This window comes from Melanaphis sacchari, unplaced genomic scaffold (genome assembly GCF_002803265.2).
Source record: "Melanaphis sacchari strain LSU unplaced genomic scaffold, SCAv2.0 Contig228_pilon_pilon, whole genome shotgun sequence".
Lineage (NCBI taxonomy): Eukaryota > Metazoa > Arthropoda > Insecta > Hemiptera > Aphididae > Melanaphis > Melanaphis sacchari.
Genome location: NW_020271105.1, coordinates 90,419 through 109,052, shown reverse-complemented (window position 1 = coordinate 109,052; position 18,634 = coordinate 90,419). Strand labels below are relative to the sequence as shown.

At 32.8% G+C, this 18,634-nt stretch overlaps 3 protein-coding genes across 3 annotated transcripts; 1 reads left to right on the top strand and 2 right to left on the bottom strand.

Annotated features, from left to right (window-relative positions):
* The first annotated feature begins 2,380 nt into the window (after window positions 1-2,380).
* Window positions 2,381-2,890, top strand: LOC112594283. The gene has a single exon (XM_025338987.1). It carries the CDS (start codon window positions 2,381-2,383, stop codon window positions 2,888-2,890), a length of 510 nt encoding a protein of 169 aa, XP_025194772.1.
* An 11,808-nt stretch (window positions 2,891-14,698) lies between these two features.
* Window positions 14,699-15,566, bottom strand: LOC112594282 (zinc finger BED domain-containing protein 1-like). The gene is made up of 2 exons (XM_025338985.1): window positions 15,417-15,566; window positions 14,699-15,319 (listed from the first exon to the last, which is right to left on the bottom strand). Exons 1-2 carry the CDS (start codon window positions 15,522-15,524, stop codon window positions 14,699-14,701), a joined length of 729 nt encoding a protein of 242 aa, XP_025194770.1. The 5' UTR covers window positions 15,525-15,566.
* Window positions 15,567-15,619: 53 nt separating this feature from the next.
* On the bottom strand, window positions 15,620-18,140 carry LOC112594281 (zinc finger BED domain-containing protein 4-like). The gene is made up of 3 exons (XM_025338984.1): window positions 18,052-18,140; window positions 15,737-16,518; window positions 15,620-15,636 (listed from the first exon to the last, which is right to left on the bottom strand). Exons 1-3 carry the CDS (start codon window positions 18,138-18,140, stop codon window positions 15,620-15,622), a joined length of 888 nt encoding a protein of 295 aa, XP_025194769.1.
* Between the last annotated feature and the right edge of the window lie 494 nt (window positions 18,141-18,634).

Here is an 18,634-nt window from a genome sequence, read left to right as displayed (position 1 = left end):
ATCAACTTAATATCAAACAGTATGATCCAAATACCGGTATATTTGACAATTATCTATTTACTTTCTCACTGTATGTATAGATTTTAATTTCGTATGGCATTTTATTTTTTATTTTTTTAGGTGATTACAGAAATAAAAAAGTTAGCTCAATGAACTACTACGCACACCGAATAATGGTTAGACAACATCAAGACAATTATATCCTTCGTTATCGTCAGCTGTTCCATCAATACATTGTTGATATGTATGCTAAGGTTGAAAGCGAACGCTTGCAATTCCTTCGATTTAACCAGGCAAAACTACGATCGGAAGAATATATTCACTTACGAGATGCTGTTGCTGGAAACATCGATGGAACTTTAAATCCCAATGACATCGATAATGCTTTCATATTACCTTCAAGCTACATCGGCAGTCCACGGAACATGCAGGAATACATACAAGATGCGATGACTTACGTACGTCATTACGGCCGACCGGATTTATTTATTACATTCACATGTAATCCGAATTGGAAGAGATACAAACTTTACTATTGCCAGGACAACAAGCCATTCATCGTCATGATTTAACTGCACGTGTGTTTAAACAAAAATTGAAATCCTTAATTGATTTTATTGTTAAATATGAAATTTTTGGTATCACACGTTGTTGGCTGTATACGATAGAGTGGTAAAAGCGAGGTTTGCCTCATGCCCACATTTTGGTTTGGCTTAAAGATAGAATCCGTCCTGAAGAAATCGATCAAATAATTTCAGCCGAAATTTCAGACCCATTAATTGATCAAGAATTATTTGATATTGTCACCAAACACATGATCCATGGGCCATGCTGTGCTTTCAACATGACGTCACCGTGCATGGAAAGTGGAAAATGTAAAAAAAACTTCCCAAAGCCGCATACGAATGACACGATCACGAATATTGATGGTTATCCAATGTATCACCGCAGAAGTACTGAGAATGGTGGCCACACATTTACAATGCGACTGCCGAACTTTCCAAAACAAGTTGAGTTTGATAATCAGTGGGTGGTACCATACTCACCACTACTTACGAAAATTTACAAAGCTCATATCAATGTTGAGCTTTGCAGTTCTGTTAAATCAATTAAGTATATTTGTAAATATGTAAACAAAGGCAGTGATTTGGCCATATTTGAAGTACAAAACATAAATAATAATGACGAAATAGCACGATACCAAATGGGCAGATACATTAGCAGCAATGAAGCTATTTGGCATATTCTCAGCTTTCCCATCCACGAAAGAGATCCTGCTGTCCAACATCTGGCAATACATCTTGAAAACGGTCAACGGGTATACTTCACTGAAGAAATGCTCTCCAAAGAGCGTTCGATGCTCCGAAAACGACTTTAACTGAATTTTTTACATTGAGTCAAAAACCTGATGTTTTTGGCCAATTCGCGAAGACATTGGTGTATGGTGATGTTTCACGTTATTTCACATGGAACAAATCCAGTAAAAAATGGGAGCCACGGAAACAAGGAAAACCACATCCTTCCATTACAGGCATATTCAAAGCTATTATAAGCTAAGACATTGGGGAGACTTTACACGGTACATCCATAGCAACGTGAGTGCTTCTATTTACGTTTGTTATTGGTGAATGTTCCCGGGCAACATCTTTTGAATTTTTACGAACAGTTAATGGTCGAGTATTCATTACATACCAGGATGCATGTCGTGAACTGAAATTGCTAGAAGATGATAACCATTGGGACTTAACGCTTGCCGATGCTGCGTTGACATCAACACCGAATAACATTCGTCAGTTGTTTGCAATTATTTTGACGACATGTTATCCCTCGCAAGCACAAACTTTGTGGGAAACATATAAAAATTGTATGACAGAAGACATCTTGCACCGAATTAGACACATAAATCAATGCCAAATTAGAGATTATACACCAGAGATGTACAATGAAGCATTGGTCATGATCGAGGATTTATGTGTTCTTATTTCAAATTTACCACTTAATCATTATGGTATGCCATCACCTAATCGTCCAGCCACCGACTTAGTCAATACCGATTTACAACGAGAAAATCAATATGACCATGGAAGTTTAGCAACAATTATCATGAACAGTGAACCATTACTGACAGCAGAACAAAAAATTATTTATGATCGGATTATGCTGGCTGTTGCTGCTGAACAAGGCGGTTTTTTTTTCTTGGATGCACCCGGTGGAACCGGTAAGACATTTTTAATATCGTTGATTCTTGCCAAAATACGGTCGCAACAAAAAATCGCATTAGCTGTAGCATCGTCAGGCATTGCGGCTACTTTAGGATGGTGGGCGAACAGCACATTCAACATTCAAGCTGCCATTGGACGTTCATAATAAACCAGATGCAATGTGTAACATCAAAAAGAATAGTGGAATGGCTGCAGTGTTGCGGAAGAGTTCTATAATAATTTGGGATGAGTGCACAAAGGCACACAAATATTCACTTGAAGCACTAAACAGAACTATGCAAGATTTAAACAGCAATAATAAACTTTACGGTGGTGCTATCTTACTTTTGTCTGGTGACTTCCGGCAGACCTTACCGGTTATACCTCCCTCTACTTTCGCGGACAATTTTTGCACTGTTGTTCAGGATAAAAATGATTTGATTCAGAGTATTTTCCCGGATATACAGAATAATTATTTGAATCATGAATGGCTTAGTCAACGGGCGATTTTGGCAGCCAAAAACGTTGATGTTGACGAAATTAACTTCCAGATACAACAGTTGTTACCAGGCGATCTGATGTCATTTAAATCAATCGATACTGTTGTTGACGAAAATGAAAGTGTAAATTTTCCGAATGAATTTTTAAATTCATTAGATATCCCTGGAATGCCACCACATAATCTTTGATTAAAGATTGGTTCCCCTATTATTCTCCTCCGTAATTTGAAGCCACCTCAATTATGTAACGGTACGCGTTTGGTCATCAAAAAGATTACCGGAAACATTCTTGAAGCAACCATTTTGTCTGGGAAGTTTAAAGGAAAAGTGGTCCTGCTGCCACGTATTCCGATGATACCATCAGATTCTACCATACCCTTCAAAAGGCTACAGTTTCCAATTCGTTTAGCTTTCGCCATGTCTATAAATAAATCTCAAGGTCAAACAATGTCCATTTGTGGTTTAGATTTGGAAAATCCATGTTTTTCTCATGGGCAACTATATGTTGCGTGTTCACGTGTTGGGAAACTGTCGAATCTATTTGTGTTAGCTAAAGACAGGTTAACCAAAAGCATTGTGCACCGATTGGTGTTAAATTAAATAGAAAAATTAAAAGTATTTATAATTTAAAAAATTAGATATTAACGTTTAAAAGTTTAAGACTGTCTGCTTAATATCAAGTGTAAGAACATTTAGCCACAGCAACGCGTGGCCGGGTCAGCTAGTATATATATATTTTTTGATACGATTAAACAAACAAATAAGAAATAAAATTACTCATACCTTTCATTTTTTATTGTATTCTAACCGGAGATCTACCTTCAGTACATTATTGGCGTTTGTTTTATTTATGACTAAGCTGTTTTTAAGGTACAACACTATTGAGTCGGTGATACCCGATTTAGCACGTTCGTTTATCAGCCGACTTTTTTGACCATCCGATTCATCACGATGAAAAAATATGTCTCTTTTAAAAAATTCAAAGTATGTTTTTGCTGATGGTACTTTTTTGTATACATTAAAATGTTTTCTTCGAATGCATATCATATTACCATATAAACTTATTTGCAGAATAAATTTTGCTTGTAATTCAAATTTGATAAGTGTACCATCAACTTCTAATATTTTATGTTTATTAACTGCAAACACGAGTTACCATGAAATTTATGAAAAAAAAAAAAATTGTTATGTTTTATTGATGTAATAAAGAGATATACAATCCAGTAAACACACCATGTAGGATGGGGATTGAACTTTATGATATTGTAAGTTGTAACGTTACATTATATTACATTTTAGTATTTTTTTTTTTTTTTTTATGCATAGGTATCAAACAATTTTTTAAAGATATAACTTATAACCTCACTAAATTAGTAATTACTTATATTTTGAAACAACATTTATTATTTTTATTTTATAGCTCATTATAATATTCAACAGCTCAGTATAATATCAATAGTTCATAATATTATATTATATTATAAAAGTTTATAATATTTAATAGTTCATTATAGTATTTGGTACTCAACTATAATATTTAGTGCTTGACTATAGTATAATATTTTATTTAATGCTTACATTCATATGTTTGATGTTTTATTTGATATCTAATATTTAATTATTATATCTGTTGCTCAGTTTTAATATATTTGATAGTTAATTGAAATATTTAGTATGTGTTTATGATATTTGATTTTTTGATTGTGATATTTTATAGTTAATTAAAATATTTGATTCTGATATCCATTATTTTTAGTATTCAGTTCTAATATTTAATACTCAATTATATTATTTTTTATTGGGTTTCAATATTTAATATTTACTTTAATACTTAAAATCAATTTTGAGCACAGCTCGTGTCTTACCAAATATTAAATAGTTCATTCGACACTTTTTCTTATTTAATATTGTTCAGTTATTATCTAAAGTTATTGAGTGGAATGTCTTATTTTATAAATTATAATTATTTGAGTATATTTTAGGTGTTATACCTTGGTTTTTATATTATTATTTTTTAGGTATTATACTATATTATCATACTATCCCTTAGTTATTAATTTGATATTGCGTTTACAATATTGTTGTTGTTATAATATTTCTTTTATTGATAGTTTCTTTAATAATTTTTATATTTGATTCTTTGTTGGCTTCTTTTGTTTATATTTTGTTCGAGTCATAGTTCTGTGACTGATATACTTGTTATTATTATTTCTTTTAATTTATCTTAAGGTTGTTGTGGACCGTTAATTGTTTATTTAATACTGTTTAGTATTCACTATTCAAATTTAATTAAATATTATATGTAAAGATACCATGATAACGTTATAATTGCTCATTCAACTAATAACACCTAACTGATGATATTAAAATGGTAAATAAAAAAAAGAATTTAATACTTGTATGATATTTATAAAATAAAGTACCTTAAATCCAAGTAAGTGCTTCACAATAAACTTGAAACCACGCTCTGCTACCAAATGTTCGCACTAGTGATTAGGAGCTCCTCACTCAGCGGTTAGCACCTAGAACTCGCACGCCTGGACTAGATACAATGAAGTTAATATAAATATATATAAGTGAAATATAATAATAAATATAATAAACCTTTATTTTAGTTAATATCAAAAGAAATAATATATTATCCGAAATGATCAGTCTCGGACTCTTAAGACGTAAAATAATAAAATATCAACAAACTATACTCTGTCCCATACCAGAGTTTATAACAAAACAAATAACAATATTATAGTAAAATTAAACATAACAATAGTCAAGGGGAAGATGAGACAACTGCTCAATACACAAAATTTGTTATTTAATAATAATACAAGGGGAAATGCTGAACTGCGTCTTGAGCTGACTGGAAATATTTGAGCTGATGGAACCACGTGGTTTGGGTCCGAACTGGATGGTGCGAATAAATATAATATTTACCACACTGAGACTGTGAGCTGCAAAGTAACAATGAACGGCGAACTGCTGGAGCTGGTATTCGATGCTAAAGAACGACGAGACCGAAAGCAAACAAAATATGCATACGAGCTTCGAATCCGAAAACAGAACGGTGCGTTAGATACACGAAATGCTGTCTTATTGCGAACGGCAAATAGGAGCTTAAGAGCAGCAAAATATTAACTAAATACGATAGCCGCCGACCATACGCGCCGTCGAAAACATCGCGACCGTTGCGAACTGCAGATAGACGACCGGGGTGAAGAAGAACGTCTCTTCGGTAGTGTTACCAACCTGTGGCAGTGGGAATGGGCAACGCGAACTCAGGTTGACGAAGTCCGAAGAAGTGCATAAGGTTGTTTTCCAATGGATTGATGCTCTGATGAGTTGTAAGTGAACATGGCGTATGGTATGTAGGTATCCCAATTTTGTTGGTCTGCATCTACGTAGTGACTTAAGTATTCTCCTAGCGTGCGATGACTTTCGCTTGAGGGTGGTATGGAAATGTATTAATGCATTTCACTCCTAATAATTTACATGTTTCGGAAAAGATTTTATTAAGGAATTCTGTTCCTTGGTCGTTTATTAGATTCTGTGGCATACCGTGGATGCATACGAATGATGTAACGAAATGGTAAGCTACAGTATTAGCTTCTTTGTTAGCCATGGGTGTCGCTACCGAAAATGTTGTAAGATCACATTGACGGGTGAGGATGTATACGTTTCCCTGATAAGTTCTAGTGAGTGGGCCTACTATATCGATAAATACTCTTACGAAAGGTTCGGATGCGGTGGTACTAATTACCATAGGTTGCTTGGAATTACGGGACAAAGTTTTATTAATTTGGCAGGATGAACATTTGCTAATGAAATCCGTGACATCCTGACTAAGCCCGTCCCAATCAAATTGCTTTTGAATTCGCTTGACTGTCTGGTTGACTCCACGGTGTCCCCCAAGAATTTCCATATGATTTTCACGTATAATTTGTTGCTTATCTAATTCAGCAACCATTTGATTAGAGAATATCTGTATATTGATTTCTGAGTTCTGAAATATGTGTTTGATCATTCGGAGTACCTTGGACCAATCTAATTGGTTTGCTCCACAACCGATTTTGGGCATGACCAGATTCTGAGTTTCGCATTCCTGACAAAAAAATTTGAGGTTCCGTAAAGACTCGTACATGTCTTCCAAAGTTGATTTTTGCCAAAATTTGTCCTTTGTTACGAGGTTTATGATGTACCGTGATCCCAATGGAAAGTATGCAACTTCAGTCTTCTTTGGACGTTGAAGTTTTAAATCCTGTAGGTGTCCGAATTTCCTTCTAAATTTCAGGGCGATACCTCGATTTAGCTTTAGATCAGCAGACACGCAGTGTACTAAATGGAATTCTTCTGAAACGGTGAAGAGATCCCCAGTTACCTCTTGGACTTGCGCGTTCCGATAATTTTGACATTCGCTATCTGATATGTATTCGTGGAAAAGCTTCAACTTTATAAGTGATTCTGCCGATTTTTGTTGAGACCTAGTGTGCACGACTTTAACTTCCATTATTCGACTTAGTGCGTTGGCATTGGTATTGGATTTTCCTGTTTTGTAAATTACTTCGTATTGATATTCGGCCAACTTTAATCTCCAACGTAGAAGCCTCGAACCCGGATCCTTTACGTTGAACAACCAAGTAAATGGCATGTGATATGTGTACATTTTGAATTGTCGACCAAGTAGATAAGGTCTAAAATTCTTTGTTGCCCAGACTATGCTTAACAACTCTTTTTCGGTCATACTATAGGCTTGTTCAGCTTTATTTAGAGTCCTGGATGCATAAGGGATAGGTCGATCTTGTCCCGGTGTACCTTGTGATAAAGTATTTCCAATTGCAAATTGACTCGCGTCCGTAGTTAGGATAAATTGTCTTTAAAATCAGGATATTGCAATACTGGTGCTTCTACGAGCTTCTGTTTGAGCGTCTCAAAAGCTTTCTAACATTCAACTGACCATCCGAATGGTACGTCTTTGCTTAAGAGTGCTGTGAGTGGTTTCGACGTCTGGCTGTATCCTTCAACAAATCTTCTGTAATAGCCAGATAGCCCCAAGAATTGTTTCTGTCGAGTTCCTGGGAACTGGATGGTTTTGTACACATTGCATTTTTCCGGGATCAGGTTTGACTCCTTCGTCGGTAATGAGATGTCCCAAATAAATCACTTCTCTTTGTAGAAATTGACATTTTGATGATTGTAAACGAAGATTAAATTGTCCAAGCCTTGAAAATAGATCTCGTAATTTGGATTCGTGATCCTGTAAGTCTAGAGCGTAAACAATTATGTCGTCCAAATATACAAAAGCCTTGGTACCGTTTATCCTAGTTAGAGCTGTGTTTATAAAGCGTTGGAACGTGCTAGGAGCTCCGCTTAATTCGAATGGCATTCTCCGGAACTCATAGTGTCCTTTATCAGTGGGAAAAGCTGTCTTATGGCGATCCTCTGCTCTTATTGTTACTTGGTGGTATCTGCTGACCAAATCCAACGTTGTATAGTGCCTCAACCGTCCTAACTGGTCTAAAATTTCGTCTATCCTGGGTATAGGGTATGCATCTCCAATGACCAATTCGTTAAGGCGTCTGAAATCGAAACAAACTCGGTATTTTCGGTTTCCCTGCGCATCTGGTTTCTTTGAGACCACGATAAGTGGTGCGTTCCAAGGGGACTCGGATGGCTGTATTATATTGTTGCTCTCCAACTTTTCCATTTACCTGACGATCTCCTAACGGCGAGCGTACGGTAATCGATATGGTCGAATATTATCAGGTTTCGCACCTTCTTTTAGGTGGATCTCATGTTGTACTGTCCTTGTAGAAGGGAATAGATCTCCCTCTAGCTGGAAAATATCTGGATATTCGCCAATCACCTTCAGAGATTATATGATTCTTCAGCATTTAGTTCTTGATATTGTATAGCTTCTTTAATGCGAGCAATGTGTTGGGTATCTTTTTGTTACTTTGTTAGCATTTGTCATGATCAACGTGGGTATTTCTCAGAATTCTTCAAATTCGAAGTCTTCTATATTAAAAGGTGGTATTGTAATGAGCTCTTCTGAAGTGTTGATGGCAATAGCTAAGATTTTTCCTTGTTTAACTGTGTTTACCACATTTCCAAAACAAATGTTTCCTTCTGGCAAAGTTTGTGAGTGAACTACCAAATCTGTTCCTTCCAGTTTCGAGCTGGCGATTATTACAATGGTTTCTGCACGCGGCTTAAGTGTAAGAGGGTCGGTATTAATTTGAAAGATTTTTGACGAATAATTGTTTTCGGTAAGAAACGGATTTCCTAAAATACCTTGGTGAGGAATAGGGAAATCGTCATGAACTACATGGAATTTGGTTGTAAGGGATTCAGTATCAAGATTTAAGTTGAGGGTTACAGAGCCTAAGGTGTGTACTAGATATTCGTTAATTCCTTTTAACTGATAACTTTGGGTTTCGTTGACCATGACTTCGTTTCTAAGAGCGGATAATTTTATCATATTTAAGTCGCTACCAGTATCTATAAGTAATTTGACGTTTTCTACTATGCACTGTGGAATTTTTAACGTGACATGTTTATCAATTAGTTGTGCCTGGAAATAGAGAATCCTTGCAGGTTTAGAGTGGCTGTTTTGATATCCCCCGCCGGACGAGCACCACTTGGGCCCAGTGTTGGTTCGTTTCCCGACAAGGTGATTTGCTGCTCCTGAGCCTTGCGCTCATTAACGTACTTCCGTTTACGACACTCACTTTTAGTGTGGTTTGATTTCTTACAATAATTGCACGTAACTACTCTGATAGCTTTTGTTTCCGTTTTATTTTTATTTTGCGATTCTCTGTACCGGGCCTGGTCGGCTTCCGAAGCACGGCATTGTTTTGCTTGATGATTTGTACGTCCGCAACGAAAACATGCACCAGGTGGTTTACTGTTAAATTTTTGTGCCGAACTCGTCTTACCTACATAATTATTACTTGATTTGAAATTGACTTATTATTTTTATATTCGTTAATGTTTTTGCGAATTTCCTTTTGATTTATGCGTGATGACTCTTCTTCCAATGCAATTTGAACACAGTCCGATAATTTATTCGGTCTACTAGCTTTTACTAAGATTTTTGTATCATGCGGTAATCCTTCTGTGTATGCTGATAGAACTTGCCTTTCTGTTATCTTGGATAAATCTTCCATACAAGAAATTTCTTTTGTTGCCATGGATGCTTCTATGATATTGTAGTATACGTAATTTATTGTTCTGCTCTATCGCTATATTGTTGAATAGACTCTTCCGAAGTTATTTTAAATGTTGATAATTTCGAATGTAAATGCGTTAAAATTTTTTTTTTATTAACAGTGAGATCCAAGGTTTCCTTAAGTTCTTTGTAAGTAGTGGGTTTCTTATGTCTGAACGGACGTATGACCTTGCTTATTAATCGAGTTTTTATGCCCCTGAATAGATTTTCTTTCTCCGACGGGTCAATACTTTATAATTTATATTCACATGCATTATGAAATGCAAAACTATTATCTGCGTTCTCCCCATTGAACAAAGGGATCAAGTTTAGAGCTTAGTGTGTGATCATAAACTTTGACATTATTGTTTCTTTTACTGCTTGATTTTGCTTACGAGTTAATTTAAGTAAGTTTTTTGCGTCTTCGAGGATCGAGTCAGTGTTACTTATAGAATGGATTTCCCTGTCTAAAATATGTTCCGAATGCGATATATTGTTGAACTTACTATCATCTGAGTCAAATTCGTCTGAGGGTTCATACAGTTCTCCATTAGAAGGAATACTAACCCTACTTTCAAGATCTATAAGATTTCCAGAATTGGTGGTTACACTTTGATCAGTATCTGACATAGACTACGATTGATTTAAAATAATTAGCCCGAGTAAATAACCATACAATATAGAATAGATAAATTAATTTTCTTAATTACTCTTCCGATTCCGTGCCAACAATATGAGTAAAAGCAAATAAAATAAAAAAAATTATACAGCAAAATTATAGCATTAATAATATTAAATTATAATGATACAAAAGTATTTACGATTGCGTTTACTGTACCTGGCAGTGACGTCTTCTGCGGCGGCGGTGACGTCTTCTGCGACGGCGGTGTTGCCGTTGTTGGTGCTGACGTTTTTTTTTGAAAATCTCGATACTCTGCAAATTAATCTTTTGATTCTGAGATGCTTTGGAGTTCCTTGTCGTAGTTTCTTGATGATCTGATGACTTCTGGTCTTCTACCCGTAAGGAAAGGCGATAGTACACGTAGGTTCTTCAATGAATTCTTTAACAATGGAATTGTTGACTCCCACTGCCACCAAATGATGTGTACCTGCGCGTTAATTACGTGGGTAAAAGGAATTCAGGACGTTGCGAAAGAATTAAACGGATAAAATAATAGAATAGAATTACGATTTACTATAAACTTAAAAAGATACTTAATTTAATACATAGAATTTCTGCTTAAACAAATGAGGTTCTGCTTGAGTGCGTCTTGCATAACGACTACTGGGGCGGTCGTGACCAGGTGACTTACCTTTGCAACGGTCAGGGTAGGAATTGTAGAATTGGCAAATTCCTGGTGGCGCTCCCGGTCCCATAGTCACGTACGCCACTATACATATGTTACGTACCGTGTTATTTTATACATATATATTATACGGAGAGGTGACGCGTATACCGATGGGATAATATATTCAAACAGTGTAGTATCGAACGGCTATGGCGAACACCTGCACATCGTGATATTTAATATAATGAATAAGACATGATCACACGTCCTGGACTTCTCAGAAATGATGAGTAAACGATAGTGTTAACATTGTATTATTTAATATGACAATTAAGACTTGATCACACGTCTTGGATTTCTTAGAACCGATGAAATCGCAGGAAAGGCACCCAACTGAATAATACATTTAATTTAGAGAGCTCCTTTAGGTCATCGGAAGTTGCCACCTCCCCAGTCACCCACTCTTGACGGTTAACCATATATAAGGGAGACCGGGGCAAGAGCTGAGCAGACGGTTAGGGATATTCGAGACGCTCAGAGGCAGGTCGTAACACCACTCACGGTCTCGTCTATCAGTATTTCAGAGGCAGGTCGTAACACCACACACACCATCTTGTGCTTATAAAATTGTATTCTTGTACGAGTTAATTGTATTAAATAAAGACTTAATCTTTTAACTTGCAAACATTAGTATTTCTATTTCTACGTTGATATATGAATCGACGTTGACATAAGGGACGCAACATTACTAAATATTTTTCTGTAATTACATTGATAACGCTTAAAAATTTTTATGCAAATTAAAAAAAAAATGTTGGAGTATTTACATTAAAATGTACTGAAAAGTAATGTTTAAAGAGTTCGGTTATAAAATATTACACATAAGTCACTATTATATAGTGTATAAACATATCACATAATATTGGCATAAAATGTGGTTAACGTGACATATAACTTACCAGTGTTATATATCTTTTGTATTATAAAAAGTTATTGTATTTGATAATGTGTTGAAATAAAAAGAATAATTAATAAGCGTGCCAAAGTGTATTTTTAATAATATGAATTTTTCTACAAATACAGTCTTATGAAGTTATAAATTCTAAATTAATAGTTAATATTGTCATTAACAGTCTTTATGCGAAAAGTCTGCACACGAGCCGAAAGATGTATTTCCTTGTATATCGTTGTGTGTGTGCGGGGGGGGGGGGGGGGGGGGGGATATGGTTTGTATAATTTACGACTAAATTAGTTAGTTAATTGTAAAATGAAAGGTGATGAGTGCCAGGTTGCTCTAACAACAATATGAAAAATTTTACTAATGAATAACGTTTAATGCGTGTCGAGACATAAAGAACAATTGAATGTACAAATGATAAGTAGATAAACAAAACAAAAAAATACAAACTTAACATCCAACAGAAATAATAAAATGACAATATTACTACTAATAATAATGATATAATAATGATAATATAAATAAAAAGGTGCGCGTACTACCTGATTTGTTGATGATGGATCGCAATGGTGGAGACTTGATGTTGGTGGTGGTGACGGTTTTAATGACCGAAAAGAACAACAATAAAAAAAAAAAAAAAAATGACGGTATTGCCGACGAACGTGGCACCGGTAGTACACACTGATACCATAGATTAAGTAAAACTTAATCTGTGCTGGTACAGTATTCGGAAATGTGACTGTGACGACTACCGCCGGGGAGCGACGGCGGATCGCTTAGCCGCGTGATATCGTCCCCTATACAAGGGACACCAAGGTCAAAAACGCGCGTCGTATCAGGGACGCGCTACAGCACAACTTTGCCGTATGGAGTGTTGTGGCAACACCGAGACAAGTGAAAAGAAATTGGTTTTGTATCCAACAGCCTTGTTATTTAAGTCTTAATTGTTTCATCATAAATTATACATAAATATCTATTTTAAATCTAAACAAACAAGAACTTAATGAAAATATATTCTAAAAACAAGTAACAATGGTAAACATAAAATATATATTTTTTTTTACTACCAATTAAAATACTATAATTTGAGTTATGACATATTCATTTTTTTTTAAATATAACATTCAATTAAATAAATTATAGTTGTATACTTAAATTACTTTTACGGTTTACTTTTTTTGGTCATAGTATAGGATATATTTGTTTTTTCATAAAACATACACTTATAAATTACGATTAATGGTTAAATTTAATATTAATTTATATTAAAATGTGTGTACTAAGTGAATGGTAAAAATTTTACAAAAAGCGCAATACCAACTATCTATAAAATATGTAAAAAAGTACAATGTCACCAATTTAGATTTTAAATTATATATTATACGGTTATAAGTAATTTTATTAAAATTTTGTAGAAACTTGTAATGATCCAGTTTTTTATTAAGCTTGTACAAAGATAATGCCAATATTCTGGTGGTCACTTGAATATGTATATAAAACAAACAAAAATGGAGATTTATATACATAAACAGTCAACAGAATTAAACTATTATGTTATTACTTTATTAGAGTTAAACTGAATAATATTTGTATATTGTTATGTGGAAACTGACCATAAGGAATATCTTTAGTTGCGCATTATTATTTATTTTTAATGATCAAAAAAATAAACACTAAATATTCATTATGAATTGAAGCATTATAAAAAAAAACTCTTTTACTATACCTTAGATAATTTATTTTAATTATCAACTCTATATCATTATTGAATAATTATCAGGAGCATCAAAGATAAACCAGATCACTGAACACTTTCATTTGGATGAAACTGTAGGAATTCTAAATGACAGTTTAAAGGTTTTTCAATAATAAAACACTTTACACATATAATAATTAGTGATGGGAAAAATCCGGTTTTGCTGAAGTTCGAAAATCCGGATGTTTGAATTTCGAAATCCGAAATCCGGATTTTGGATTTTAGAATCCGAAATTCGGATTTTGGATTTGAAAACATTGAATTAGAATTCTTTTAAGAATTACTTATACTAAATACGAAATAATTACACATTCTTAAAATAAAATTATATTTTGAACATGTTATTTATAGATTTTAGTACTCAAATACTAATTGTATTGTAACTAGAACTTTATTTAAAGCAACGAACAAAATTAAAAAATATATATCAAACCTGTAACAATGTATACATTCAAGGCTTTTAACTAAATTTATAAGTTACAGTATAAGTATTAAATTCTATCACAATTTACAAGTATCAGAATAATTACTTATAAAGAAACAAAAAATAATAGTTTAGTATAGTAAATATAAATAATAATTGGTAAACAATACAAAATAAGTAATAAATAACAATTACATTATGAGTTGCTATAAAAATATTTTTAAATAAATAAATAAATACAAATATATAAATTAATAAATAAATAGATCAAAGAAAATTTTTTAATAAAAACACCTCTTTGATTATAGTAAAATAATTATAATTTTAATTGGTATCAACAATTATATATTATTCTTAGAATTCTTATTATAGGTTGTTTTTCAAAAATACTAATGCTGACAAGTGGTGAGGCGTCATTTTGTTTCGCTTGGGTGTTATAATATTACCGGCTCTAGAAAATACGCGTTCAGACGATGCTGACGATGCAGGAATGCATAATATTTTTTTTGCTAAAACTGATATAGTCGGATAGACATTTTCACGAGCTTTCCACCACAAACATGGATTCTCATTATGATTAATTTGTGGTTCTGACAAATATCGAGTAAATTCATCTTCATCGTCATCACAAAATTGCCCCATTAGCTCATCTAATACAGTCTTTTTTGCTATTTGATTACAATTGTCTACATTTGTCAAAAAGTTATTAACAGATAAAATTTTTGAACGAATCATCGATTGTATACGGTATTTAATTTGCTCAGAGGACTCGAATTTTAAGTTTTTGTACCTGGGATCAAGCAGACTTGCCATTTGCGCTATAAGCACCGGTAAATTATCAGTACTTTCCTCATCATTCGGATCTTCCATTGAAAATCGTTTCACCAATTCTTTGGAAACTGTGCTTTTGAATGTTGTAGCAAACATACAGTCTGTTTGATTTGAATTCAAGTGTTTACTTATGAGACTAGCAACAAGTGGCCGAACCTAAAATACAATTAACAAGTTTTATAGTATTTTACAATTAGAATGTAATAAACAATAATTATTACCTATTAAGTTTATATTTATGATAAATATTTACCATTGATATTGTGATTTGTTGTTCAGAACATAATACTGTCGTGGTTAGTTGCAGTGGTTTCAATAACTTCACAAGAACTTCACATCGACTCCAATCTTCTTCAATCATTTCTAAATTTTTTGCTGTTTTTGTGTTGAAGTATTCTCTGTCTGATATAACAGCTACAACAGCTCTGCGCAATAGAAGCAAGCGATCTAACATTGCTAGGGACGAATTCCACCTAGTGGGACAACTTTGCAATAGAGTTAATGATTTTTGATTCGTCTGTTGTAGATACAATTGTAGTGCATTGGATCGCTTAGGTGATTGTCTAAAAGCACTGACGATTGATGATGCTTTTTTTAACAAACTACTACAAACGTTATCATCGAATCCTTTCTTTATTGCTAGCTGAATTGTGTGTGCTGCGCATCTATTTGAATAAATCTGTAATTGCTCTTCTAAATTTCTTACTGCCCTTGTAATATTTGATGCATTATCATGAGTGATACCAGTGACCTTATTGGATATATCCCACCTGTCCATAAGCTCTGTAATATCATCTTTTAGTTTGTCAGCTGTATGTGATTCTGTTATTTCATCAATGGACAATGTAACATTACACAACGTCCAATCTTTATCAAAATAGTGACCAGTGTATGTAATATACGAATCTATTGCTAACGAACTCCAGCCATCTGTTGTTAGAGCAATACTGATAATACTTTCAAGATTTTTTTTTGTTTTATTTAATTTTAATTCATACAATGTTTCTATTCGAGTAGTTATTGTTTTTCGACATGGTATCTTATAATTCGGCTCAAACAAGTTTATGAGATTTTTTAATCCTTCGTTTTCGACAAAAGAAAAAGGTAATAAACCACTCGTAATAATTTCACAAATTCTTTGTGTTATCTGTTCTATTCGTTCTCGGTTTAATGGTCTATCACTTTTTGGTTTTGCCTTGAATGTTCGTTTTAAACGTTTGTGTGGCAGAATATTTTGTGATAATTCTGTGGACGCCAGGGCAGTATTACTACTATTACTTTGATCGGTAGATGTTGATGCTATATCAGTTGAACATATCGACTCATTATCACTTTTTACTATATCATTGTGAGACCTAAAAAAAATATAAATCAAATTAGTATGATAAGAATTATTGAGAATTCAAATTGCCTAGTTTTTTAAATTGTTATTTTTGTTATGTTTGTGTTTGAACTTTTCTGTTACTTAAAGATAATTTTATAACTATTCATTTTTAACAGAAAAACTTTAGAATCTGAGTGAAAAGAGAAATGTATCGGTATTTGATTTAAAATGATTTGTTTGTGTTTCTTTTATAGTATTTTTTTTGTTTTTGTCTCCGTGTAAAATGAATTATAAAATAAATTTATATTAGAAGGAAAGAAAAAAAATTTAATTGTTTTCTATGGTTCGAACCTGATACCCCCAACTATCACACATAACTGAAGCAACTAAGCAACCCACAACTAATGGCTTTTAAAGCGCTTTTGTACTCTTAACCTCAACACGCTGGCTGTATGTAAACTGCGACAAAATTTACCTTTTTCTAAAAGTCGATATGTAAACTGCGGCAAAAATTAAGATTATACAAACTGCGACAAAACCGATAAGATACATCATACAAACTGCGGCAATTTATTTTATATACTTTCTATATATACTACATGTATATACATATCGTTACGATAATCTATATAAGTACACGTTTATCGTTTAATTAGGTGTAATACCTATTACGTGTTGTGATAGCTATTAGTATCTCTTAGAGTATTAGGCTTAAATATAAAGAAACCAATTTTAAAATATTGAAAAGTATGATATTATTAAAAATTAGATCGTAATTATCGTATAATCAAAACAAATTTTAAAATTAAAAATATTATTATTATTAAAATTATTTTAAAAATCGTATAATCAAAAACAATATAAAATAATACGTATTACTTGTTATGACATCTATTGGTATCTCTTATTAGTTTTTTTAAAAAGTCGTATAATCAAAAATAAATAAATATAATAATACAATAGGTATTTTTACAAAAGTTAATTACAATTTGTCGTTTATTCTTAAAATACTTTTTCAAAATTCATATCTTGAAATTGTCCATCTTCTTTCATTTGTCGCTGTATATCAATAAATTTGTATTTTGCGTTGTCGCTTTTTACTAATTAATTGTACTAACTAGGGTTATCAAAGTAAAGGAATCGATAATACGATATGTTTCGTTAAACTAAAAATACATTTGATTTACCAATTTTACCAAGACGAAACTTCACATAATTAATTTAACGATATACATACATAGGTATATATAGTATATATAGAAAGTATATAAATAAATTGCAGTTTGTATGATGTATCTTATCGGTTTGTCGCAGTTTGTATAATCTTAATTTTTGCATTTACATATCATTTTAAACTTAGATTCCATCTCCCAACACGCTATAATAATTCATTCTTATTTAATTAAAATAAATTTAATAAAATTATCTGTAACTATTATTTCAATGGTAATATCATTCGATTATTTTAATCATTTAATTTCATTACTCCCTCCCTATAGTTAATCGTACTTATACGTAATGAGAAATTTTAAAATTTTAAATGAATAAAATATAATTTAATTACCTTTTGCCGTCCATTGGTGTATTATTTTCATTTTGTGACGCATTAAATGTGTCCATAAAGATGATGTAGATCCATTGTTCATCAACCATCAAATTAAACACTTCGCCGATTCATTAGATTTATTACGTTTAAAATACGCCATATTTTACTCGAGCCATGATTAAAATTAGAACTAGAAATAGTTGTTGTTTGTGCTTATAGTGGTGCTTATCAGTACTGTGCAGTGAACGCGTAGGTATCTTGTTACAACACATATTGTTCACAATGTTATCGCAAAAGATAGAGTTTAAACTTAAGCATACTATAAAGTCTACAAACTTTATTTATCAATACAAGTGTGTTTTTCTTTTGTACGATATTATAAATAGATATAGGAAAATAATATATAATATATACAAAATGTTGATATCAGGTGTTTTAATAATAATACAACTGTCAAACCCAATTAAATTTCATGCACACGTTTTGTGTAATATTAAATATATAGGTCAGATATAAATACATATCATACATTTTAGTTAGGTATTATTAGTCGTATCGCCAAAATAATGGTATACGTGAGACTTGAAATAGCAGTAAACCT